Source organism: Columba livia, chromosome 1, assembly GCF_036013475.1.
Source record: "Columba livia isolate bColLiv1 breed racing homer chromosome 1, bColLiv1.pat.W.v2, whole genome shotgun sequence".
NCBI lineage: Eukaryota > Metazoa > Chordata > Aves > Columbiformes > Columbidae > Columba > Columba livia.
This window is the reverse complement of record NC_088602.1, coordinates 32,576,115-32,601,476: the sequence shown is the minus strand read 5'-3', so window position 1 is coordinate 32,601,476 and position 25,362 is coordinate 32,576,115. Positions and strand designations below refer to the sequence as shown.

Below are 25,362 nucleotides of genomic sequence, written 5' to 3'. Positions count from 1 at the left end.
TTTCTAATCCCTCTCTTTGAAACTAATGTGTTACTGGTTTTTCACGTTAAAAAAAAAAAAAAAAAGGTATTTTCATGTGTGTGAATTGCAACACTTTAAAAATAATGGGTTTTATAATTCGCAGACTACAAATGTGGAAAGAGATAGGAAGTTTTCAAGAATGTTGCAAGCATTCTAGTAGTTCCTCATCCTTTTTCATTCCTCTGTGCCCCAACCTCAGAATACTTGATGAAAGAGAGTGTTCAGGTGTGAAGATGTGGTAGAGTATACATTTAATGACTTTTGCATGATTGCTACAAATCTCATGGGATTTTTCTTCCCAAAATGACTTTTGGTAGAGAATATTGCTTTGAAAACCTTGTAACGTAAGCTGCAGTGAGTGCAGATGCTTAGCTTGAATGTGGAATATTTGTCATCAGTTAGAGTGAAAGTCATTAGAGTGTGGTAGCTAAAAGATGCCCATTTATTTCTGTTTTACCATCTGTAATACCAGTGTCTTGAAACCTTTAGGTACTTAGAAGCCATCCAATTTTTATTTAATCAATTAAAATTTTTACATTTCTTAGCAATTAGAAAATGTTATTCAAGGACCATGGATCTCTTGAGTAGAAGTTATTATATTCATCGGGAGCAAAGGGTGGTTACCAAAATGAGAAATGTTTGGAATGAAGCACTGAGTAAGCATAGACCCTGTCAAAATTGTTTTTGCTTGAGATAAGCAAGCATAACATGCAATCAGTGAGTTTCCGTGAAACTTGCTTAAACGCAAAATGGCTAAAATGTGTTGCTGTTGTGTTAAAGCTGGTGTTGGCAATACAATCAAAAATAAACTTTAATGTGCTTTTCTTGCATGACTTTCTTTGGTTGTAAAGATGAATTTTACACAAATACTCCAAATTCTAGTCAGATCTCTTACAGACACCATGTTCCTGCAGCCGCACTCTTGTGTTCAAATGTGCATTGCCAATATGTTTTGAGCTCCATAGCCAATTTCAGTAAATTTCGTAGTGAATTATGGCTACTGTGAAAACAGGTGTCTGAAGAGCGTAACGAAACTCTATGGATATCCCAACTGAAAGAACGGCTGCTACCCTATACAATGCCAGAACGTCCACATGGAAAAAAACACTGTATCAACCATGGAAAAAGACTCCATAAAAACTTAACACATCTTTCCATATCAGTCAGTCTGCAGTAAGACACAGTCATAGGAAAATGAAATTCATTCATTCTCACGTTGATTGACCAGTATTTGTCTTAAAATTATGATTAGCTTATTTTTGTGAAAAGCACTGGTAATCTTGTTCCTTTTTCTTTTGTGAAGTTCACCATGCAACAGAATCAGTAGGCCAGTTTGAACCGTGGGCCAAAGATTAAGCTGGTGTGGAACTGCAGATGGCATTGCTAATGTTGCTTCTGGAGGAATTATGCAAATGAAATATGGATATAATGTGCTTCATGCACTGTTGCTCTCAGTCAATACCCTTCTTGAGGGCTGAACTTACCTAAAATGGAGCAAATGGCATAAACTAGTTCTGTTTCTTTTGTAAAGGGTGGAGTTTTTGGTTGGTTGGTTGGTTTTGTTTTTGTTGTTGTTGTTGTTTCCACTCTTTTGGAGCACACGGAAAGCCCTGAGATCTATTCTGTGTGCTGTCCTCTAAACCTGGGATCCTTATGTTGTAGTGACCATCTTTTTGATGGTCTTTCAGAAAATGAATGAGAGATGACAAAGCTTCCTCTGAAATATTCTGTAATCTTGGAAGATGCTGCAGGGAGTTTACATATTCCTGATAATTCAGCACTTCACGTTGACTCATCAGGTCACTTAGAGCAAGCAAAAGATTTGATGAGTTAATTAAATATTTTCTGCATGATGTAATTTCTAGACTTCTGAATCGATTTTCCATGTGTTTTAACTGAACTTCTAATTCATGGTGCAGTTGGAAGAAATCTTTTACTTTCTTACATTGTAGACCTTTGCGTCTCTGGGGTTCCATGTTGGTTAATGGGCAGTAGTAGGTTCTTCTAAGGTACCGTGGTGATGTCCACAGTCTAATAACTTGCAGTTTCTTGGTCTTCTGAGGTGCCATTTGTTATGTCTAAATCCTAATGAACTGCAAATTGCTAATCTTCTGCAGTGTCTGGATTAGATCTGAGCTAATATAAAGCTGGATAAAGTGGATCCTATTGAAAATGTAGTCTGTGCTGGCTTTTACACATGGTGCAGTTTCTTTGTAGACTAACTCTGGGGTTCCTCCTGTTTCTTCAAAAGGCTGAGGGAGCTGGGGCTCTTTATTTTGGAGGAGACTGAGGGGTGACCTCATTAATGTTTATAAATATGTAAAGGGTGAGTGTCATGAGGATGGAGCCAGGCTCTTCTTGGTGACAACCAATGATAAGACAAGGGGTAATGGGTTCAAACTGGAGCACAAGAGGTTCCACTTAAATTTGAGAAGAAACTTCTTCACAGTGAGGGTGCCAGAGCACTGAAACAGGCTGCCCAAGGGGGTTGTGGAGTCTCTTTCTCTGGAGACATTCAAATCCCACCTGGACACATTCCTGTGTAACCTCATCTGGGTGTTCCTGCTCCAGCAGGGGGATTGGACTGGATGATCTTTTGAGGTCCCTTCCAATCCCTAACGTTCTGTGATTCTGTGTTTTGAAATAGCTCTAATGAATAACAGAGTACTACAGCGCACTTCGAAAGTAGTAGTTGCAAGGTATCTCCTTCCTTCCTTTGCAAGGCTGTTTGCACATGTGCGACATTGTGTCATCTTCATTGCTGGGCAGATCACTGAGACCTGCGCTGGTGTTCCTGAACATTGGTTTAGCAAAGCTGGCGGGAATCATGGCTTCTGTGATGACTGCAGGGGGATCCAAAGCACACTTGTCCCTTGCTGTCTAGGTCTTGCTGTCTAAGCTGGTTTCAGTATTATTTCTGCGTTAAATGTGAACTACATTCTGTTCCATAAACATCACCATATGTACATCAACAGTTGCTATGCAACAATGCTATTTGTGCTTCCAGTCACTTTATTTTATCTTTGTCATCAGCTATCATAGCTGTAATTTTTTGGGCAGGAGGAAATGAAAGCATTTTGCATATATTTCAATGTGTTGTATTGAACAAAGTGAATTTTTCTTACATGTGTGTAGCTAAGAACTGTCTAGGGGCAAGGCATGGGTTTGATATAAGGTGTGTTTCATTAAAATTGTTTTTTCTGAGCTTCCTACTGGTAGACACCCTGGCATAAGGAAGTGTTATTATTTGACAGTTTGCTTCTTTGTTAAAGTAATAGGAACATGCTTTTGTTAAACATATAACAGCAAACTTTTCTGATTGTTATTATAAATTAATTTCCTTACTGATTTGATTGCCTGTTGCTTAATTTTTCTGCCAGCAGGTAGTTTAGGATTGCTGGCTCTAAATAGAAATGAAAAAAGCACCTATGTTATAGATAATATTAAAAGTTTATTACCGAGCTAGTTCTTACTGAAAGGTTTTACTAATGTTACTTGGGAAACACAGAATTTGGCAGGCAATTGCATCCCTAAGTGTGAAGGACTGATGGATGGAGAGGAAGATTGTACACTGTAGGCACAAATAAAGTGTAAGATATTTCTGTAAAGTTGGGTGAGATGACTAATTTTATTGAAATTTGGAATATCTCTTCACAACTCCCCCTTTATAAGTGGGATTGCCCTCATGCTTATTTTAGTGACTTTAAATTCCGTCATGCTTGCTCCATCTTACTGACAGTAAAAAGTGTTTAGAGAATTCCATTGACAGAATGACTACCAGACCTTTGTTTCTGAGCAGCATTCATGCATGGATTGTTTCACCATTTCATGCTTCACAGAAGATTGCTGGCTCTTGACATCGCATTCATCTCCAGTTTTAAGTCTTCTTTCAGATCTGTTTGTGGTTTTTTTTTTTGTATTCTTTTTCAATAACACAGCCTATATACCTTAAAACAGCTTCTTTACTCCCACACCCCTTGAATATTCTCCCCTTGTTTTGGGTTAGTGTTTTTCCCGCTTTATACAGCTTTTCATGTGTGAAAGAACCTTTTCTGAGTTTGTACATGAATCACGCCTACTATATAACTTACAATGCATGATTGTATTCTGGTGAAAATGGAGATTCAGAGGTTTGTACTCTGTATATTTGTATTTTGAAACATCAGATATATCCAGCCATTTAAAGAAATGTGAAGGGAGGAAACACTACTAAAAATCCTGGAAAGATGTTTCTTTCTTCCATTAAAGCAGTTGCTCCTATCGTTATATTTAATTATTTCCAGTAAAATACACAGTGCTCAGAATCTTGGTGCCTTGTGGTACTCCTTCTAATCTTACTAGATGGATGTTTGACTTCTCAAATTTTTCATCAAGCTCTTATTTAGGAAATAATCGCCTTCCCTCATCATTCTGCCATCTCAGCTCAGCCTGCTGAGGAGTTTTGACGCACACCTGTCTGCTTCAACAGTATTTTCCAATTGTCTTTGTTCAGACTGTCATTTAATCACACATTCCAGTCTCCAAAATGCTTTGGAGTCTTACTTAATGCTTTGTCGTTCCTTTATGTTCTTCAGTCTTTTAAGGACTGCTGCTGGCGCGAGAGGAAAACCTATCAGCAGCCTCATGATCAAAAGAAACAGAAGCAGCAACAGCCTCTCAGATCTCTGCATTTATGCAAATTTCCAAATATTTGTGAGAATCATAAAGAAGATGCAACCCATGATCATAAAAGCAGAATGTGTGACTCAAGCTAGTCTAATTACAGGCAGCGTCTTGATGGGTTAAGATCTCATATGTATTGTTGTGACATACGGTTCCTTTAGACAACAACTGTGACTCTTTACATCATATCTCTTCTCCATCTCTAAAAAATGGAAATTATATTTATTTACTTCATATGAGTGTTGTGAGGATTAACAAATTCCTGTAAAGTGGGTTCAGCTGGCTGGCAGGGGTAAGCTCCTAATTTTCTTTTTGTTTTTGTTGTTAAAACTATAGACTGTTAATTCCTGTACAAATTTAAATAATTGAGGATAAAATGCACAAAATACATAGAATGGGCTCCACATATTTGGAGTAGAATTGGCTTCCTGCCCACTTCCGTGACTTGACTTTTCTTTGTTTTATCGGTCTCACTGATGTATGTGTAATGCCCCCCCCCAAAAAAACCCAAAACAACAACAATAAAACAATAACCAACCAAACAGCCCCAACCTGTTGACATTTATTCGTGAATCTTGCGTGTTGTGGAGGAGGCTGAGCAGCTGTAATCTGCATTGATAAAATATATTGAGTAGATATATTATGATTTCCTTTACCTTCTTCATGAGAAGATTTTTTCAAGCAGAGAAGATTTTTTCAAGCAGAGACTTGTGACCTGTTTGGAAGGAAATGTCTAATGATGAGGAAAAACAAAACGAAACAACAAAACACACACTCTTTAGCGAGGCTTGAATTTTGTCTCGTTTTTTGTCTCTGCTGTTGAGGGCAGATCCTGTTGCTACACACAAGCAAAAACACTCCTGTAGACATGATAACAATCCATGATAGACATGTATTGTTATTTGAATCAGAGGAGCAATTTTTTTTTAATCAGAGATGCAAGAATTTTGAAGTGTGGTGTCTTACACAGTCATTTTGGCTGGGTAGCTAGTCTTCATTGAAACAGAGTTAAGAAGTAATAGTTTAAATCCAGCTGCTCAACTGTCACAGGGGTTGATATCTTAGTATGTTTGCACGTTCTTTGTTACGTCCTCTTTGCTTCTTGTCTGTGTACTCAATATTTCCTTAATAAAGTTACGACTGAGTTGGGCTATTGGTTGGGTAATAACATGATGTTGTAAATGTGTTAGATATACACATTAAAAAGTCAATGAGAAAATACGTATTTTTCTGCAAACAGGCTATCCTGCCTGTGTATTTGAAAGTTAGCAGGGATTTTAACTTGCTTTGTGAATGCTTATGGGTAAGAAGAGGCCGTATAATGATTTCTCAGTGAGAAAGCACAGGCCTTCAGCTGCTAAGACTAACGATGGCACCTGTAAGGAAAGAAGGATCTGTGAGATACCTGTTTTCCATTTGCATTAGTCCTCAGGCTGTCAGGCATCTCAGTGAATAAACAGGGCCATCAGCCATGAAAGCCAGCAAGAATCAGTGGCAAGGAAAAGGTTTTGTAAAATATTTCATGTTTTCAGTTCTGTTAATAGCCAGCCTGTAAATGGCAGAAATGATCAAACTAACTGAACTAAAAAATTACTCTCTGAGTTAAATCAGTAATTCACTGTGGCCTGTAAATAAGTAGTCAGTAATGATAGCTGTGACATTGCTGAGGTGAAAGCTAAGGGCAAGTATATTTTACCATAGTGAAAATGTTCTTTTTATTCTCTACCTTATAAGATGTATAATAAGGAGAAGTATAGGAGGAGCAGTGAAATTTCAGGTTGACAAATGTATGTAGGGGTTTAATTTCGTAGGACTTGGTAAGTGTTAGAACTCAATTTACCAAAATACATGCACCGGCTGCCGTCTCTTGAAATGCTGGGTTGGAATTTAATGCAGAAAGCTGTTTCTGAGTCTGACTCTACCAATCACTGAAGTGATGATTTTTTTGACAAGTCACTTTGCAACATTTGTATCTACTCTTTTCCTTCATACTTACTTTGATTCTCTGGAGCAGGAGATGTTTCTGATTACACCTGGTTTTTGTACCTAGCAAGGTGGGCTACACTACCCTTTGAAGGCTAATGACCAGAAAGAGAGAAGACTGAAGAAATGAATCCTTGTGTGATCTGCAGAAGGGGTGGAGGAGAGGTTGATCATGTCCAAAAATTTAACTAATGCAAATTAAAAGCACTCTTCTGCAGAACCTTCTGTTTTTTTTAAATATACAAAACCAATATTCATTTGTCTAGAGTGACCACTGAGATACCATGGATGCTATTCAAGTTTAGTCCTACTATTGATTTTGTCTAAATGTATAAACTATTGTGTAAACTTCATTCCAGCAGAGCTCAGTCAGAGGACTAATGGAGTTCTCTCATGTAAATTGGGACTTTGCACACTAAGGGAGATTTTTTTGTTGTTGTTGCTCCCTCTGGCAAATTATTCTCCAGAAAGTGAATTTATAAATGTTAGTAAAACGCAGTGTTTGTGATTTTTATAATTACTTATAATTCTTTATTTTGCAGCCCGCTTTTTAGATGTAATTTCAAATACTCAACACAGAAACATTACGTTTCCTTTTTTGTTCATTTTATTTTTCCAGAAAGCCAACCAGACGAAAAATCCGAAAGCAGCAGCAGTGGTGAGTGTGGACGCTTTCTTTGAAACACTTGGTACTTATGACTGTACCTTTTCAGTTTTATTTTTCGATAAATCAGTACATTTTTTTTAAAAAAGTATTCTTTTTATATCTCTAGGGTAGAATTTCATAAAATTGAAAAATGACTTAATAAACCGATTGCTGTAACCAGAAGCTTAAATTATTGCTATTTTTTACTTAAATGAAAGGGGGAAATGATGAGGGAGAGGTTTGGAAATGAAGTGTTCATTTAAATGTTCCTTTGGATTTTTAAAAAAATTCATTTCTCAACTCTTTTTTAGGTTCATTGTCAATTTCTTTTAGTTTGAATTCTTTCCTCTTGACTGGAAAGTTTGTAGCAAATTTCCCAGTCCTGCCTTATTTGATTTTAATTGCATAGGCTAACCAGTCAGAAAAATAGTGCTCTAGTATTGTACTTTATTCTGGTTTTCTGGTGAAAAAAATCTTTCTTGTGGAAGATTTATAAATTCTTTGGAAAGAGTAAAAAATTGTTAGTGCACTGATATTACCTCCCAGTTACATACTAGTCAGTCCAATGATGTCGTAAGTACAGTTAAAAATTCTAAGGGAGCTTCTCAAACTGCAATTGCTATAGTAAATATTGGGATTTTACCTGGTTCAGAGTAGTAAATAAAAGTATTTCCCTTCAATTAGTTGTTGTTGGTTTTGTGTTTGTTTGTTATTGTTTTTGTGAAATGGGCAGCATGCTTCTATCAGATAGGATATCAGGTAGCCTTAGGAATCTATAGATTTTATTTCAGGTCTGAGCTGGTCTGTGTAGACTTCCCTTTACAGCCGCTGAAGGAAACAGTTCCAGAAAGTCTTGTTCTAACATAGGGGTTTGCAAGTGCAGGTAGCGTTTAATAAAGATCCCATTTCTGCTTTTATTAAAGAGATTTTTCAAAAATATAATTAACATACTAGTGCAAATAAGTGCCGATGTTAGCAAGAGCCTGTGAAACTAGGCACAGCTAATACAAAATATATAGACAAATCTCAGGCCTGTTAGTAGAAGGATTACCTGTGATGCACGCGGATTAAATAGAGCTGGGACTGGGCTGGAGCTCACAAGTGGTAATAGCAGAGATGGACTACAAAGAGTCTCACGCTTGTCTTAAACTCAGTTCCTAAATGTAAGCCTAATGCTAACAGGTTTTTAAAATGTCTTATTGAATGCAGTTTTTCAGACACTTTAACATGCAGATGTCTTTTTTTTTTTTTCTAATATTTGACTTTTGATACTGAAACACAATTCAAATAAATGTTGTCAAAAGTATGTACTTTGTGTCTGGCTAGGCGCAGGGTTTGGGTTTTGTTTTGTTGTAGGAGGAAGCTCTTTAATATTAAGATGCTTTTTATTATAGTGGCTTAAGCATGTCTAAAGATTTATGGCTTGTGTTAGAAATGTCTGTAGACTTGTACTGAATCCAAGGTGTCTTATAACTTGCAGTTTTTCTCAATTACTTGTTAAAACCTGTTCACTTTGATTATATGTTAATTGTGGTGTGGCTTTAAGGTTATGAAGGGCTACTTTTTAGAGACTGGTATTTTATACCACTTGAAAACTGAGACTCACTGCTCTGGGATGTTGCATGTAAAGCAGATATTGACAGATATTGACAGTTTAACTGCTGAAATGAATCAGAATTTTGGTATTACATTAGATTTCTCTGATGCTCCTTGGTTGTACAGGTGCACACTTGGTTTTGCTTGGCTTTTAGGTTTTTAATTCAGTTTTAGTTTGCATTTGAATGATTGGATTGCCTGTTGTTCACTCCTGGTGTCTCCTCCTTATTCTGTGAATATTGTGTAAGATGGTCATGTTCAGTTGTTTGTATTTTTGCTTAGGTCAGAAGAATGAGTTACTGGATGCTGGGGGCTGTTTAAATACGCTGACAAGATGAAGTGCTAAACCCATTAATGGAAACAAGCTGGTTGTGGATTCAGTTTCTGAGTGATGGTAGTTGGTTATACTGGGGCATTTAAAGGAGAACTCTCAGTCATCAGTTGTGCTTATTTGCTTATTCACTTGTTCACTTTTTCTCTCAAAATAATCATTGAACATGGATAACCTTTTCCAAAGTACCTTTCAAGTAATTCAGGTTGTTGAGTGCTCCATTTTGCTGTTAATCTACTTTATCTTGGCCTACAACAAGTACTTTTGAGGCAAAGATGGTATCTTTCATGTCTGGTGTTCTGTCCTCCATGATGGCCAATTGCAGACGCCTTGAGAAGAGTGTAAGAACAACACAGAAGCGTAGTGATACCTCCCCAAAATATTTCTTCCAGCCTTTAATGACTCACAGCTCAGAGAGATCCAAAGCCAGGGGTGATGGTGTTTTATTTAACAGGCCCTTGGGGATTTTCCTTTTATGAAGTATCCCTGTTGGTTTTTGAGCCTATGTAAACTTTTAGCGTTCATAATATCTTGAATGATGCTTTGGTTACAGTCAAAATATTCAGGAATTAAGGCACACCTGAAACAAGTTTACCTTAACTAAATTTGAGCTCCTTTTGCATACACAGCTTGATAATTTTAGATCCCTTGTTCCATGCAAAAATCCTGTTTGATTAGTGTGTGTGATAAACAGTGCTCAGGGATCCAACCAATGTTGTTTAGTGCCTGAAGGCTGGTTTCTGTTAAATGTGAAAGGGGTGTAGCAAATTACACACTCAGCTAAAGGAAAAGAGAAATTAGAATTGTCTCTTCTTGTTCCCATATGATGCTGAGCAAGTGATTTAAACCCAGGTATGTGTGTGTTGCTCCTGTTTGCCTATGGCTTTGCTTGCACCTACTTGGAAGTGCTGTTGTGGTTACAGAAGCTGTGAGAAATGAACATTTCTGCCAATTAAAATGTGACTTCACCCCCCGCCCCCCCCCCCGCCGCCCAGTGAAAATGCCCAGAAACTTCTGCCCTGAGCCTGAGTAGTCTGTTGAGAATGATACGGTAAAGCAATGTATTCTCATGTAAGAACAAATGTAATTAGGTACTGTCCTTGTGGAATTGCATTAAATGGAAGTTGCATGGGCAGCAATTTATTATAATGTTGCCTAAGCTTTGACAAGGTAGTTTTCAAAGCACAGTGTTGCTTTTGGGAAGGGTAGAGGTGCGTATCAGCTCTGTACACAGATGACATATGCATCTTTTCCTTGAAGAATGTTTATATCCAGGAGTGTTCATGTGCAACCTACTTATTGAAATTCTTGGACGTACTTCAAGCCAGTTGAACTCCCGTTGTATCCAAATTTCATGTCTTAAAGTCTTTGACGTAAGTTTATAGCAAATAGCAGCCTTCAGTACTTAACATGCTTTAGGACAAGGTGTTAGTCATCTCTTTTCCCTAAACCTGCCAGTGAGTAATACAAATACATCCTAGTGGAGGGAGAGACACCATTGGGACCATTTCTGATTTGACTTTTGCTAAAAAGAATAAATTGTCTGAGCTGCTGCAGACAGTATAGTGTGAACCTAGGATTAAATTTTTGCCAATTGTGAACGTACATGTTTGACTGCAGACATAAACACACAACATTTGAATTGTCGATAGTTCTCATTTGCTTCATTTTTTGATGTTGCAAAAAAGAAATCAGATGTTGATTATATATGTGTTGGAATATTGGAAATTCAGTGTAAGCACTTTGATAAACACTGAACTCCATGTGTTAAAATCAGCAACTTTTTGTTAAAGGCACAGAGTTCTTGCGTTATGAGACAGAACTGCATGAAGCTGCTAAGTGCACATTTGATTTCAGCCACTTTAGAGCAGTTAACATATATTAATTCTACTTCAAAACTGGAATTTGAGCTGAAAAATTATCATCAGGAGGAATAAAACAGTAATTCTTAATCTAAATACTAGCTCAAAACTTGGTGCTGAAGATAATTTAGCTATGTAATCTGTCATTTGCAAGCCACATAAACTGTTTTTGTCTGGAAAATATAACTCTTTTTCTTGGCAGATAAATGCAACAAAACTTAAAATATGAACTTCCCAGTAGTATTCCAGGAGCCATAATCAGTATCGAGACTCCATTTGTAGCTGTTAAAAAGCACAAAGAAGCAGCAATTCCTGCCTTAAGGCATATGTAGTATATAATCAAAGTCTGTCATCCTGGTTATAATAAATACTGTGGAGAATTAGGGAAGGTGCACTGGTAGATCAGCAAAAAGGACATGGATTTAATGTAGGTCAATGCTAACTAGAGTTAAATTTTTTAAGAACTTGCATAGCTGGCCTTTGTGTCTTTAGGGTCTGGCTGTTTATTTTAGTATACTGTATGAATATTCTAATATTTATGTTTGTCTGGGCAACACTGATGTGTTTATTGTCATGCAGTCTCCATCCTGAGAACAGAACCTGATATAAAACAGCGGGAGTTAATCCCACGAGCCTATTCTGTCTATCAGTGATGTCCGCATCCAGCTCGTCGAAGCATTGCACTGAGCAGAAGGATGATTTTGGCTCATATCTGAGTTCTTAGTCTTCCCTTCTGACTCTTGAGACATTCCAGGAATTTCAGCCGTGCCTGGCATCACAAATTGTGACCCCACAAATCGTGTTTGTCTTATGTGAGGGATTTTGCTGATTATTGCAGTTCACCCACCTACCAGCACGATTGCATTTGATGGGTTCAGACCTTTGCAGTATCACAAATTAGAGCCTTGAATGATGGATCAAAGGGCAGAGGGAGATCAAATGCTTGCTGCCTTGGCTGGTACAAGACTGGTGTGTGGCAGATGTAAAGCGAGCAGGAGGCAGTTTCAAAGTAAATAAAAAGAGGTGATTCTGTACTCAGAGCTGTTGAATTCCTTGCCAGAAGATGTAGATGTGAAGGTGCTATTTGCTGAAGACTTACATGACCTTAGAGGAGACCAAAGAGGTATGTGAAAGAAAATCCACCAAGAGTACTGAGACTGGGAGGACATCTGATTTAAGAGACCTCAAGCCACAAAAGTCTGGTGGACACTGGGATGCACACCTGCAAGAATTATATGTCTGCTCTGCCCTTAGGCTTCTTCCTGGATATCTATCTGCTTTTGGCCACTTTGCTGAAGTCACAATGCTGAGCTTCATCCAGTACTGTTACTCTCAGGCTCTGCTTTTTATTTTTTCCCCTATCTTTTTTCCCCCAGTTCTGTGCTGTTGCTACACAGCTTGCATTGGGAATAGTTGAAGTTTCTTCCCTTTAACCGCAGAAGGAACTTTTGAGGGGGAAGGCAGTGAAGGCAAAAGCAAGAGTGGCTCTTCTAAGGTTGTGTGTTGCCTTTGCTAACTGCAGCTGCGAGAGCACTGGAGGCTGCAGCACAGTATGACCTGGGCTTTCTGGATGCTTGAGGCTGGAAACAGTCTCGCAGGGCTTATTTCATGCTCTTCCTGAGCTCTAAGGCTTTTCCAGCCCCAGCATCTTGTGGCAATAGAGGAGCTGTGCTTCAGCAAATTGTCTTACTCATGCAGGTTATCTTGGGGATTTCTGCACAGTACTCTGTGGGCAAACCCTAAAACTATCATCTGCACCTGGCAAAAAAAGCCTTACAGAGGTGGACTTTTATTATCATATGAGAAGGCATAAGATAGCCTACATGTTAGATTTCTGCCCTGTCGGGAAAGAACATTATTTGCTGTTCATTTTAGAAAACGTGTTGGAAACATCACAAGCCCTGGCAATGCTGCACGCCTTAGATAAAGTATTGATAAGACTCTTAACCTGAGAATAGCTTTTTCTCTGTTTAGCTGATTCTTATCAGCCTGGCTTGCAGGACCTTTAATTTGTCTCCTTTGAGACTACCAGTTTCAGCATTGAGAAAATGTACTGCTTTATCCCTAATACTTGCCAAAGGCTTTATTTAACTAGTAGCGAGGCAATAAATGACTGAGTTTGGTGTTACAGCTGCTTGTTCTGTTTACGGTTTTTTGATGCCTAGCCTGTTCATTGCTAGTTTGTTTGCTTAATTTTTTCTTCCTAATTGAAAGAGTCTGTGTCCACCTCTGACTTGTTCTTTTTTTTTTCCTTCATCTGTTTGCTATGGTACAAAATCAAGAACCTCCTTTGAGATAACAAGCAGCTTTCTGTGGGGCTGCAGCAGGAGATTTGTAGCTTGAGGCTTTCTATTAACAATTTTTTTTTAAAGTGAATTTCTCTGACTTGCGCTGCAAAAAAGAAAATTGCCTTTCTGAAATGACACATATGAAAAGCCAAAGGGATTTTTTTTTTTTTTCTAATTAAAAAAAAATATATAGTGGTTTCAGGATAATTAGGCATTACTTGTGTTATATGACCTCTGTGTTGGCATCTGTGCCTTCTCCATAAACCCAAGGCCCCCAGGTGATGATCACTGACACAGAGTCCCTTGTCCCTCCTCTTCATCTCCCACTGCCCAGGTGTTGTGGTCTCTCTCACCACCCTGTTCCCTCAGAGATACCAGCACTTCCAGTTTCCCTGAGCATCAGACCCATGGCTCTAACAAGCTCTTTGGATCCTCATCTTCCTGGGGCATTTCCCTAGCAAGCAACCTTGGGCTTTAAAATCTGAATTCTCATCTTCTTGGTGCACTCCTGCAGCTGGTGAAGTGCCAGCCCCGTGCATGGTACACCGAATCTCCCTTCGGGATATGTGAGCAAGAAAAGCTGCTACCTCCTCTTGGACAGGCTTTCCATACCTGGGAAACAGCTGCTGTTGAAAGCTTGGAGTGGGGTTCTGTCAAAGGCAAAAAAGAAAAGTTGTATCCTGGAAAAGCATATAGATTTAGTTTTTCAGGTAACTGAAATAATACTTGAAGTGGAACTAGTGGAATCCACCTTTAATGTCCAGAAGGATGATGGGTTTTATGAACTCTGTAAATCAAGGTTATCTCCCCCAAAGTCACACCACCAGTAAACAAGGCAATACTCTAGTCATTTTTGTGTTATCAGGGGAAGTTTACAAACCTTCAGAATAGCTCAATTTATAAGTCATCTTCTAGCTACTTAGTTTTGAAATGTTAATATGTTGAACTTGCATGTCAATCATGTTCTAACAGTGTTTTAAATGAGTAGCTGCTGTTTACAGCTATAATTATTGTACCAGCTTTGTGAACGTTTTTTTTTCTGAAGTGGCAGAGTAGTATTATTTTCTGAAGCTTAAAATGAACAAATGTAGTGTTAAACGATAATGGCAATGATGTTATACCAGCGCAAATAGAAACAGCTTTTTGGGAGATGGTTGCTTTAGCTGTGTATGGTACTCCTACTACACACTCTTTTAGGAAAAGAAATCGGTTTTCTAATTCTACAGGATATTATGCAATTTGTTTCAGAAAGAAAGGCAACTGTATTTTCTTTTTCCTAGTGCTTGCTCATCCGTGTTCTTCAGGTGTCATCGTACATCTCCCTCCTGCCTTCCCCAGCCCTTGCCTCACTTCTTGTTTTCTGGCATTTTATTGTAAATGATGATGATTTATAGAGGCAGTGTTTTGAGACAGTGTTTTCTGTGATAGACATTCTGTAAGTCCTATGTATATCAAAACTAATTAAAAAGCATAGTGTTAATTTTCTGATCTTAAATTTCTCATGCCTTATCAATTGTTTTTCTTTCAACCTAGTAAATTATGGAAGCCTATCTCTTCATATGAAAATACCTTCAGCTTTGTAACTAGGAGTCACTTTCACACACAGAATCACAGAATCGACTGGGTTGGAAAAGACCTCAGAGATCATCGAGTCCAACCCTTTCCTGTCAATCTAAAAATTTCTGCTATTTGTTGCAGGACAGGAGACAAAATTAGGGTTAGCCAGTAGTTATTTAGCAAAGATGAAATAATGGTAGCCTAAGAAAATAATATTTATTTTTGTCATAGACCCAGGTTAACTCATCCTCTTCATCCCCAATCCTGATTCATTAGTTAACAGAATTAGGGCAACATGACCCTTCTACTCAAATAAATTCATGGACAAGGCACTGCCGTTATGAAATTATAGTATTTGTTGCTTGCCCTTATTCTGCTTGTGTACTAATACGGAGAAAAGGAGGAAGATAATTTTCTTAAGCAGTTCACATTTTATTGAACGGGAACCTTGTAATGCTTTTAAATAAGAGATGAAAATAGCGGTACCACTGATTGTTGCAAATGATGGTGTAATTTTTTTTCCCCTTTAAGATCTAGACAAATATTACCTGCTGCAGAAGTGACCAGTTGTCACTTACACAATTGTAACAGGTACAAATGCAAAAAGGCAATTAAAAATAAGACGTGGGTATTTAAAAATGTCAACAGTGCTATTGTGGTGCTGTGAAACGCTGTTCAGTGGGTGTGCAGGTACTGGAGATGTGGAGTTGGAGCTGTAATGTGACCTTGTTGTGCAAGCTGTGTGTGTCACAGCATCAAGGCTACCTCCAGAAACCACATCTGGCTCTGGAAATCATTAAGCAGTAAGTGGCTGGAGATGGAGGAAATAACTTGAAGGGAGCATCAAATATGTTTTTTCTGGTTTTATATTCTTTCTAAGGCATCCCTAACAAAGCCCCACAGCACACCTGGTGAAAAAAGAAGAGTACAGGGAGAGAAAAATGAAAAGTAGCAGTATGATGAGGGGGAGGAACAAGAGAAGGGAATGGATGTGAGGGTCAAAGCATCAAAAATGGGGATTTTGCCCAGAGATGTGAAGGATCAGGGAATGGAAACAGTTCACAGTCACCAGGGCCACTGGGCTAAACAGACCTTAGTCTGACGTAGTGCAACCACTTTTAGGTTTTGTCCTTATATAGAAATAAACCAAATTCTTGGTACCTATGCTAGTGTACTGCCAAGTGGGATAAAAGAGCCCTTGGCTCTTCCTCCATCGATAGAAAAGATGGGCGTCAAAGTGTGGGTATTTGGGACAATTTGGCAGCTATATAGTTTCATGAGCAGTCATTCAAGGAATTCATAAGGACAAGGATATTCTTCTTGTAGTGTATGGGGGTCATTCCTGCCTTCAACTCCCTCTGTCCTTTCTGCTCAGTGGCCCCTTTCTCCACCCAAAAAACACAGGCAGGGAGGCAGGTGGAGCTGCCCAAGCCTGGGAACAGGCTTAGTGCCTCCTTGGGGAAGGGGGGGAAGTTCCTTTTTACTCCTACCTGAGCAATTGGAGATCATCAGAGAAATTATGGAAGCTGTTGTTCTTTCCTGATACTTTTAGGACTGTTCTTATAAGTTCATGGTGGCCCAAGTCTTAGAGAAAGAGGAATAAAAATACCTTGCATGCACATCATATTCTAAGTAATGTTGTTAGAACAACTGTATTTCTGACTTAAACACTTGGTTTTGCAGTTTTCTTGTTGTTGTAGTAGTATTAAATATTACATTTCCAACCTTATAGAAAGACAGAAAAGGTAACTTATGTATAACTGGGTACCTTTTCTGGCATACCCTACAGTGGTGGAACACAAGTATCCACCTGAGGGGCTGAACATATGCAAAATATATTTCTGTTATATTTAGTATATTTATGGAGTAAAAAAAAGGAAACATTAGTCACAGTATGGAGTTTTTATGTGGTCATTTTGTTCATATACCAAAGCAAGACACCCGCCCCACACCCTGGTTTGAAAAATTATTTAACTTTATAACCAGTTTGAAGTGCTCGATTGTGGCTGATAACGGTGTGATTCAATGTGAACAGGGAAGAGAATGAATTTTTTACCCTCATCTTCCTTCTGTTTCCTCTGTGTGAGTCAAACAGCTGAGTGAGGTGTCTTCAATCAGAGATGGCATGTAAAAATGTAAAACCCTGCCACTTGTAGAAATGCATGAGCGCTCATGAAAATGGGAAAAGAAGACAAGATTGAAGTTAGTATTATAGCAGATGGCTTAACATATATGCCGTAGATGTCATGTTACTTACATAGAAATATGTTTTAAAAATGCAGTGAATAGCATTTAAGGTAATGAATCATTGAATTCTAAATAACAAAAATAAAACAACACAGGGATTTATTTTTACTAATGATTAGGGATGTACATTTTCACTTAAAAAAAAAATAGGGGGTTCAAGTTCTCTTTCATAGGTTATTAGTGAAGGTAAGTACTTAGAACCAAAAGCCTGGCAAATAAAAGCATTGCAGTAAATCTTTTAAGAAGAGCTATAGAATATTATTAGGAGATTTTTCAGATGGCTTAAATTTTACCTGTGATTACCAGCTTGTGAGCAGCTTATGTTACAAAAGTATTTTCTACAACAAATGCAGACCGGTCATATTCCCTACTGCATTTTCATGAGTGAAGTCATGCTATGATGAAAAACTGCTACTGCTTTCTGATAGTGAAGTGCTAATGATTCCTTGATGTTTGGCACCATAAGAGCCCAACTGAAAGGCAAACAACCACAAAATACTTTAGTTAATGTGTAGGTATATTAATTGTTTGAAATAAAAAATTACATTTGTTATTTTTCTTTTTCCTTTTCAATTGCAATGACACTTCAAATCTCAATCAAAGATCCATTACGAGTGAAGGATAAAACCAAAAGCATTTAAGTGAAAATGGATGATTTGACATCCTAGGAGCAACAACCTCCTCCAGATTCTGTGCTTATGCTGGCTGTGTATCTGACAGCACAGAGAGCAAGGTTCTTTAAAAGTTGTAAACTAGTTATGGAGCTTTTTTTAGATTGTCTTGTCCCTTGTTCACGTAAAGAATTGTGTCCATAAGGGGCTTTTCATGTCATTGTTCTGTGTGATGGTGGTTTTAGCTCTTGTCCTAGATCAGTGGGGTTTTGGATTTCTTTTAGGGCAACTTTCACAGAAGTCCTATAGATTTGCGTATGTACAGGGTTAGTAGTTAATGAGGATTTTTTTGAAGATATCAATTTGAAAATGACTCGGGGAGGGAAAGGGAGGATGAGACAGTGATGGTGTACATAAAGAATTGTCTTTTACTATATATCCTTTTTTTGTAGATAGTTAATGAATTTGGACGAGCTCAGAGAAGTTTTGGGATACATTAACAGTTCTGAAGTATGTATGCCAGAAATGTAGAGTGATCTGATTTTTAAAGAGTTCAGTTTGGAAAAGTTCCACTTAGAGCCGCATCTTTTATGGTCTGTAAGTCCATAACATAGGGACTGGATAGAAAAGTTCATTGTTTCTAGACAGTGGGTTCATTCTGTTGGAGTATTCTGGAGGGGCCAGATTTACCCATTTGATTAAATCTTGTTGGAATATCTTTCAGTCACTACTGCCTGGTCTGGAGATGTAGAGTCCCTCTCTTCATTCAACTCTGGCAAGGGACCAAGTTAACAACACCTATTGTATGTATCGAATGAAATAGAGTTTCTTGTCGAGGGATAAGTGGAACTTGCATTCGTATTCCCAGTCACTACACCTAAGGATGGATTTGTTCCCTCTAAAATCCAGAAGAAAACTGTTCACAGCCCGTCTTGTGTTAGCTCTTTTCCTCGGTTGTCACTTCTAGTATGGGTTGTACTGAATATTGTTGATGTCCTTAGTATTTTTTTTCTGTACAAAATTGTCGTTTTGGGAAAGTTAAGAAACTACTTAGTTGTTTTTTCTTTCTTTAATAGTATTTTTTCTTGAATTTTGGGTTCGTATGAGCTGTGAATGATGGTTTGGTTCACTGATGGACAAATCTTGAACATAGTGCAGCTTCCTCTTGCCTTTTGTGATGATGTTCCAGTCTGCTTTTGCGGAGTGCCTGGCTTGTAATGCTTGTGGTTAAATTAGTTACAGTTGTTCCACAGAAGCTATTAGAACTTTGTTTAAAGTATAAATGAGAAGATTTGCTAAACAGTGGAGATAAGACAAAAGAAGCTATGTATTCTGTTTCTTAGAGTGATGCAACTTAAATGCCAGCAGGTGGTCTGCTCAAAACTAATAGTACTAGTTGCTTTTAGTAAGCCATTGTGCAAAGCAAGGGCTCTGTTAATTCCCCGTCCTTATGAGCACAAATGATTAGTAGGAGATAGTGACTTAGGCATTGTAGGATGTCATTACTGGAAACCTGTTACATGAAACTTTATGTCAAGTATTTTTAGTTAGCATTTGATAGGCATATATGTTTGGAAAATTTAACATTCTGTGCAGATTCATTTCCCATAATAGAACTAATCCCCATAACATTGGTTGGCTTACATGTTTTTGGTGATTGTTATTAATGTAGTAACACAGCTATAAATACGGTTTTAAGTGGGTTGACAGATCATTTAACTTTAAAATCAAGTTGATTAATTTTAAATCCTCTTGCAATCTCGTTTTTGTAAACTCAGTACAATAGACTAGCGTAAACACTAATGAACATTCAAAAATCATTTATTCCAGTTAAAAGCCATTCGGAATTCATTATAAGCAAAACATGTTTTAAGCCTGCTTATTATATGAAAATATTCTCCCTGCTGTTCAGCAGAGCAGTTAGGTGTGTGCACGTTAGTCATACAAGTACACAAAAATTCAGCTAGACTTGCTGGTTGAAAGACAGAATTGAGAAAACATTTTACAAATAGCATAAAGCATTCAATCTGTGTTTACAACGTTTAGCAGAGAATTTTTATTAAATTCAGGCATCAAATTTTCATTCAGCTTAAGTAAGCCAGAGATGGATGTCATTATGAGATTTACATACCATTAGCTCACATCAATTGATTAGCAGCCGAGCTCAGTGGTACAAGGCTAGTTAGATACATTATTTGTGATGCCGGGAGGCTGCAGGTCGAGGAGGTTTACTGGCTGCATGCTCCTTTCCTTTGCCTTTGTGATTACTTGATAAAATGAAGTGCATCACTGTGAACAATCGACCCTTTTGAACAATCCAGACTGGTCAGCAGTCTAAATCCACATTTTAAAGCCATCATTATAGCCTCAAACTTAAGAGTTTCCAGGGTGCAGACAAAGGTGTTGTCCTCCTTCAGTACCAGTCGTGTACCATTTTCAGACTTTATGAAGTACTTGAATTGGATAATATTTGAAGAAACTGAAAACTCCTCTGGAAATCCATCCAGCCGGCTTTTGGACACCAGTACAATTCTGGATTTTATTTTTGCAATGAAATCAGGAGCATTACAAAAGATTCTAAGTCCTTGTGAACGGTCGTGGCTGTCAGTTATTTCCAGGAAGGTGGTCTCTCGAGATGCTAGCTGTTCCTTCTCCCACCTTGATTTCACTGCATCCGAGAGTACTTTAAGCTGGAAAAATTCTGCTTCTTGTGCCAAAAGTTGATTTTCTCGAAATCCTTCTGGTAGCAGAAGTTCTCCATTTCGTAGGAAGTTGAGAATGTGTCTGAAAAGGAGTCCATCTCTGTCTATGAAGTAGTGACCGTCTGCATCGAACGGGCACATTATTTTTCCGTTTATGATCCCTTCCAGAAAAGAATCTGGGTACTTGGTTAATGTCTGTTTTTGTGTGATATATAGATAGCCACCAACATTCAGAGTAATCAGAGACGTTTTATAGTCCTTGTCTTGCTCAGAGCCCTCGGAGTTGCTGTGTTTTTCTTCACATTCCTTTTCTCTTCTGCTTATTTTTCTCTCCATTATCGAAGCGAGGACAAAAAGCCAGCTCTCTTGCTTGGTTCTTGTCAGCTGGCAAAGAGGTTTCTCTTTTCTCCTGTTTTAAAGCACCTTTATTCAGCTCCGGCACGATGTTGGAATGGAAATGCTGCTAGCATTGCTCCGACTGTCAGCCCGGGTTTGCAGTAGGTGGCGTATCAGCTGTGTATGCAGGGAGATATCAGGAATATGACTGTAAAGGAGAATTTGCATTTAACTGTATAAGGGAAGAAGGGTATAACAGCTGTGTGTCTCTTTCCTTTAAGTCTGAGAAGTTTACATAGTTTTGGGGGTTGTTCACAGAAATGCATACTACTGTTCTAAAGGACACCTTATTTGTAATACTTTAAGATGTATTTGTAGTATTGGCTGGCCAAATTGTGCTTAGCACTTATGGTGTTAAACAGATAGCTTTGTTTGTGTTTCAAGGATTTTAATTTTCACAAAGCATTTTTCCCCTGGTTTTTTTTGTACTGATTACAATACGTGGTACGTTCAGCAGGACGACACTGAAAGGAAACGTGTCCCCCCGTCTGTACAAGGAGGGGGTCGTCTGTGGAGTGTGTGCACATACATATTCCTCGTTTATCGGACAGCTGAGCAGTGGTGAGATGTTTTCACAGAAGATACTCTGGAAGCGATGCTGAGGACTTGCTAGTCTGACTGTTTGGAGTTTGTGGTGACAGGTTCCATTAGGAGTCGGTGGGAGTATCCACACCAATACAAGTGCAGCCTGATTAGGCTTTGCTTTTTGCCTTTCTCTATGCCATAGGTAAAAACTATTTGAGAAAGGAGATTTACTATTTTATATCAGTGGTGTTTTTTAAGTCACCGAGGCTATCTAGCATCAGTTTCTTCTCTCTCGACAGAAACAACTCATCTGCCCTGTGGAACAAAGGGTTAGTGTGCCTACAGATAGCTGTGAACGCCACATAACATTATAGCTTAGCAACATTGGGTGCGGGGAGAGGGGAAACATCGGCAGAGCGCACATGAATCAAACGGCTGTCTTGTCCCCTTGAATCTGTGCTTTGAGGCTCTCTCTTAGTCGCTTCTTAGAGAAAGGTTTCCCCTTTAAACATTTGCAGCCCGGAGCAGGAAAGGGGAAGCTCTCGGCACAGCGGAGAGGAGCTGCAGCATCGCCTTCCCCGGCACGGGTGGGAGCCAGCGCTTACCTTGGGCTGGACCCAGAGAACACGTCCCATCTTTTTCAAGATGTATTTTTCACTTCACAGGTCGATCTCTCCTGCTTTGCCCGATTAACAATGAAAAGTCAGATTATTCCTCTGTAAATTCTTCTGCTTTGTTTCTAATTATTTCATTCCTACTGCTCCCGCTGTCTCTAAGGCTGCTTTTCGATACTGTAGAGTCATCACTATAATATTTTGTTAGTTGATAACTGAATCTAGTAGAAATAAATGCACTTTTTTTACCTACTCTACTCCTTGCCAGGGTATCCCTAGCACTGATATGCTAAATTTTTCTGCTGCTGTGTGATACATTAAGCAGACATTATTCATTAGATTTAATTTATCAGGAATTAGTCATGGTTTTAACTTTAACTCTTTGATGCCATTGATACATTCAGCATAACTTCAGTTGAAGAGGTTTCCACCTGTTTCTATTTTTTAAAGATTTGGACTTTTTTTTTCAAAATTAACTCCTTTCACAATTACTGAGTGAAGAATTGAGAAAATAAAAGATCCAGTTAGTTTCAAGTATGTAGTGTTTTTGTGTGGGTTTTTTTTTTTCCATTACAAGAGACGTCCATTCAAATTTAATTTGTTGTCAAGTGATGGCAAATTCAGTTAATGTGCTTAGGTTGCACATAGCTACAGTGTTGAACCATGTCAGTGGCTGTTAAACCCTAAGAGAACTATTCCTGTGGTGCTTTGACCTTACACAGTGATCTCGAAATGCTTTGAAGCTGAACTAGGGATGTCCTGGCACAAGTAAGTGAGGATTTCCAAGGAGAGCTGGGATTTGTAGAAGATATGAAATCTTTCACAAGCAGCTAAGCTGTCTGTATTTTAAGAGGCAGCAGTTACAGAACAGTATCTGCTCACTTATTTTTTCATGCTCATCCTCCTCTCCATGTTCTAACACTTGCAGTTGAAATTTTCCACTTTTGTGAACCAGTAACTATTCTTTGAAAGATCATGCAAAATCATTTTAGCGTTTTGTAGGATAAAATATTCAAAATCGATTTGATGTGGAAAATATACTCTGTGGAGATCATGAATATTTACATTTAAACCTTTGAGACTTGAAAAATGTAGAGCTGCTGTAAAATTTTCACCACCACAAACCCATGTAACTTTACTTCTCTACAGCTGACAGTCGTCTGCAAGACAAAATGAAAGCCTGGCATATCTTTATGAAAATTTTCCACTTTCTGTGCCATACTACAACTTTTCTGAAGAGCCCTCGTTCTTCCTGTGCACTTGGTGATACATATGGTATTGCAGCAAATGTAATTTTAGTGGGGTGGTTTCATATCGTTCACTGTTTTCTGACAGTGTAGCTATGCCTAGAGGAACCATATTTCCTTTTTTTGCCCCTTTGTCCACGCAAAAGTTCATTTTGGTAAAGGTATGCAAGTATTTCTCACAATCAAGTTAGGGCTTTGACCATTCTTATGCTCTTATTGTCTTTGTGTTGTGCACCCGGCGTGTGGTAGCTGAGATGTGCCCAGTGCATCCCAGATCTTCTTGCTTCCCACTGGAACCGAGATGGAGCATCTTGCTTCTGTGTGCTCTCCTGCGCCCTGAGTGAACTGTTTTGTTTCTGCACTGTCCTGCTTGCCGATGTTGGTAGCTCTCAATCCTGAAGTCACATCTGCTTGACAAATCATTAGCGGGATTTGCCGTTCGGGTAAGAGGAATAGCATGGGAATCCAGCAATTGAATGGATATTGTTTTGGTTCCCAGTTAAGTCAGAAAAGATGCTAAGCGTTCTTGCACGCACTTCAGAGAGTGGCTGTAGCAGTAGTAGTAGTACTCCATTTCCAACTTACCCTTTGGGCTGCACCAGGAGGACAATCCACAGAGCTTTTCAGTTTCTTCATTGTCAGACAAGCCATCCCGGACAGAGTGAAAATGCAGCACTGATGTTTGTCAGCTACACAGGAAAACAAATCCAAAAAGGAGGGGACTGGGCACCTGCCCTCATTCTGTCCTGCATGTTTCCTTTTGGAAAATAACCTCACTCCTCCTCAACTTCCATCCTCCTCCTGAACCTCCTGGTCTGGAAACTTGAGCATGTCATGGAGCTGAGGATTCAGGACTGGAGCACACCTCAGGGAACTTGGTACTTTACCTGTGCTTCAGTTTACTTACGTGTCTGAACAGCAGCAGCAGTTTCACTGAGAGTCTGTTGTCAGTAGAAATGACCTGGGTTACCAAAACCAGCTACTTTTATATTTTACAGTACAAAAGGATAGGAGGACATATCTCAGCTATAAGAGGCAGAGAATTCTTGAAGTGTATTAGGAAGCTGTGCTAATGAAATCTGTTTGGGTTATTGAGGCAATTTACTATTTGCTCAATGTTATAACACAGAAAACTGGCTAGGTTGTTGGACAATTAAACCATTCAGTAGCTACTGTCTCGCAGTGTTGGTGGCATAGACATTCTCATTCCAATAACTCCAGGATGTTGATTAACAGCTATTGAAGACAAGCTCTACACACTCATTAAAACTGAAGATTTTCAAATCAGCAAGTCTGAACAATTTGCATTCAGAACTTTTTAAAGAGCTGTCTAAGAAACTCTATCAACGATTGCTGTTGATATTTTAAATAATTTTTGAGCACTGCAGTTCTACAATACTGAAAAAGCGAATGCTATGCCAGTATTTAAAGGGTGAATTGGATGGCCCAAGTATTTAAAAACAAAAAGGGACTGTATGAAAAATAGTAAAACATCTGATTCGGAAGTCAATCAGTCAAAAAATTAATGAAGATTAATATCATATCAATCAGTGTGGGTAGAAGGAAAATTGATTGTGTCAAATTTTTTTCCCCTTTTTATTACAATTTATTCAGCAAAGCAGGTGATGCTTCTTCTGTTAAATTTTTAAGTATGTCTTGTTTGTCATTTTGAATTAGAATATATACTGTATTAGTTTTCCATTTAACTATACAAAAATTATCTGCAGGCTTCTAACTGGCAAATGTTAAGCAGAAAAATATCGCTAAAATGTTGCTGTGGTTTGGTTCTTGATCCTATTTATTTATAGTCGGTGATCAAGGAGGCAGTTACTGATGAAGTTTGGAGATGATACAGACTGAGAATGTAATCAATAAGGAGATACACTGCTGTTACAGAACCATTTGGATAGTTTGTTAGGATAATATTTTGATACAACCAAATATTAAGTTTTTATTTGCAGGAATACACTGTAGATGGGGGTTGTGTACATATGTTTGCAGGAGAGTTGAGACAGAGGCTCTGCCTGCATATTGAGAACTGAATGTGAGGTCATTGTTCCGTGCCGTGGTCAGT

General features: G+C 38.4%; 2 protein-coding genes across 4 annotated transcripts in view; one reads left to right on the top strand and one right to left on the bottom strand.

The window, feature by feature from the left end:
• Nucleotides 1–25,362, top strand: part of GTF2F2 (general transcription factor IIF subunit 2) — a 96,168-nt gene that overhangs the window by 11,871 nt on the left and 58,935 nt on the right. The window contains exon 5 of one of the 2 annotated variants that reach the window (XM_005501806.3): nt 7,286–7,324. The exons of the other annotated variant lie outside the window; for it this stretch is intronic. Coding sequence (XP_005501863.1) covers nt 7,286–7,324 — 39 coding nt within the window. The remainder of the gene's footprint in view (nt 1–7,285; nt 7,325–25,362) is intronic. 2 annotated transcript variants of the gene reach the window in all.
• On the bottom strand, nt 19,608–22,446 carry KCTD4 (potassium channel tetramerization domain containing 4). 2 transcript variants are annotated; one of them, XM_065054250.1, is made up of 2 exons: nt 22,033–22,446; nt 19,608–21,050 (listed from the first exon to the last, which is right to left on the bottom strand). In XM_065054250.1, the coding sequence occupies exon 2, from the start codon at nt 20,840–20,842 to the stop codon at nt 20,069–20,071; it is 774 nt and encodes a 257-aa protein (XP_064910322.1). In that variant the 5' UTR covers nt 20,843–21,050; nt 22,033–22,446; the 3' UTR covers nt 19,608–20,068. The 2 variants fall into 2 exon arrangements, with proteins under 2 accessions (XP_064910322.1, XP_021142466.1); XM_021286791.2 differs by having other exon boundaries at nt 19,608–21,019.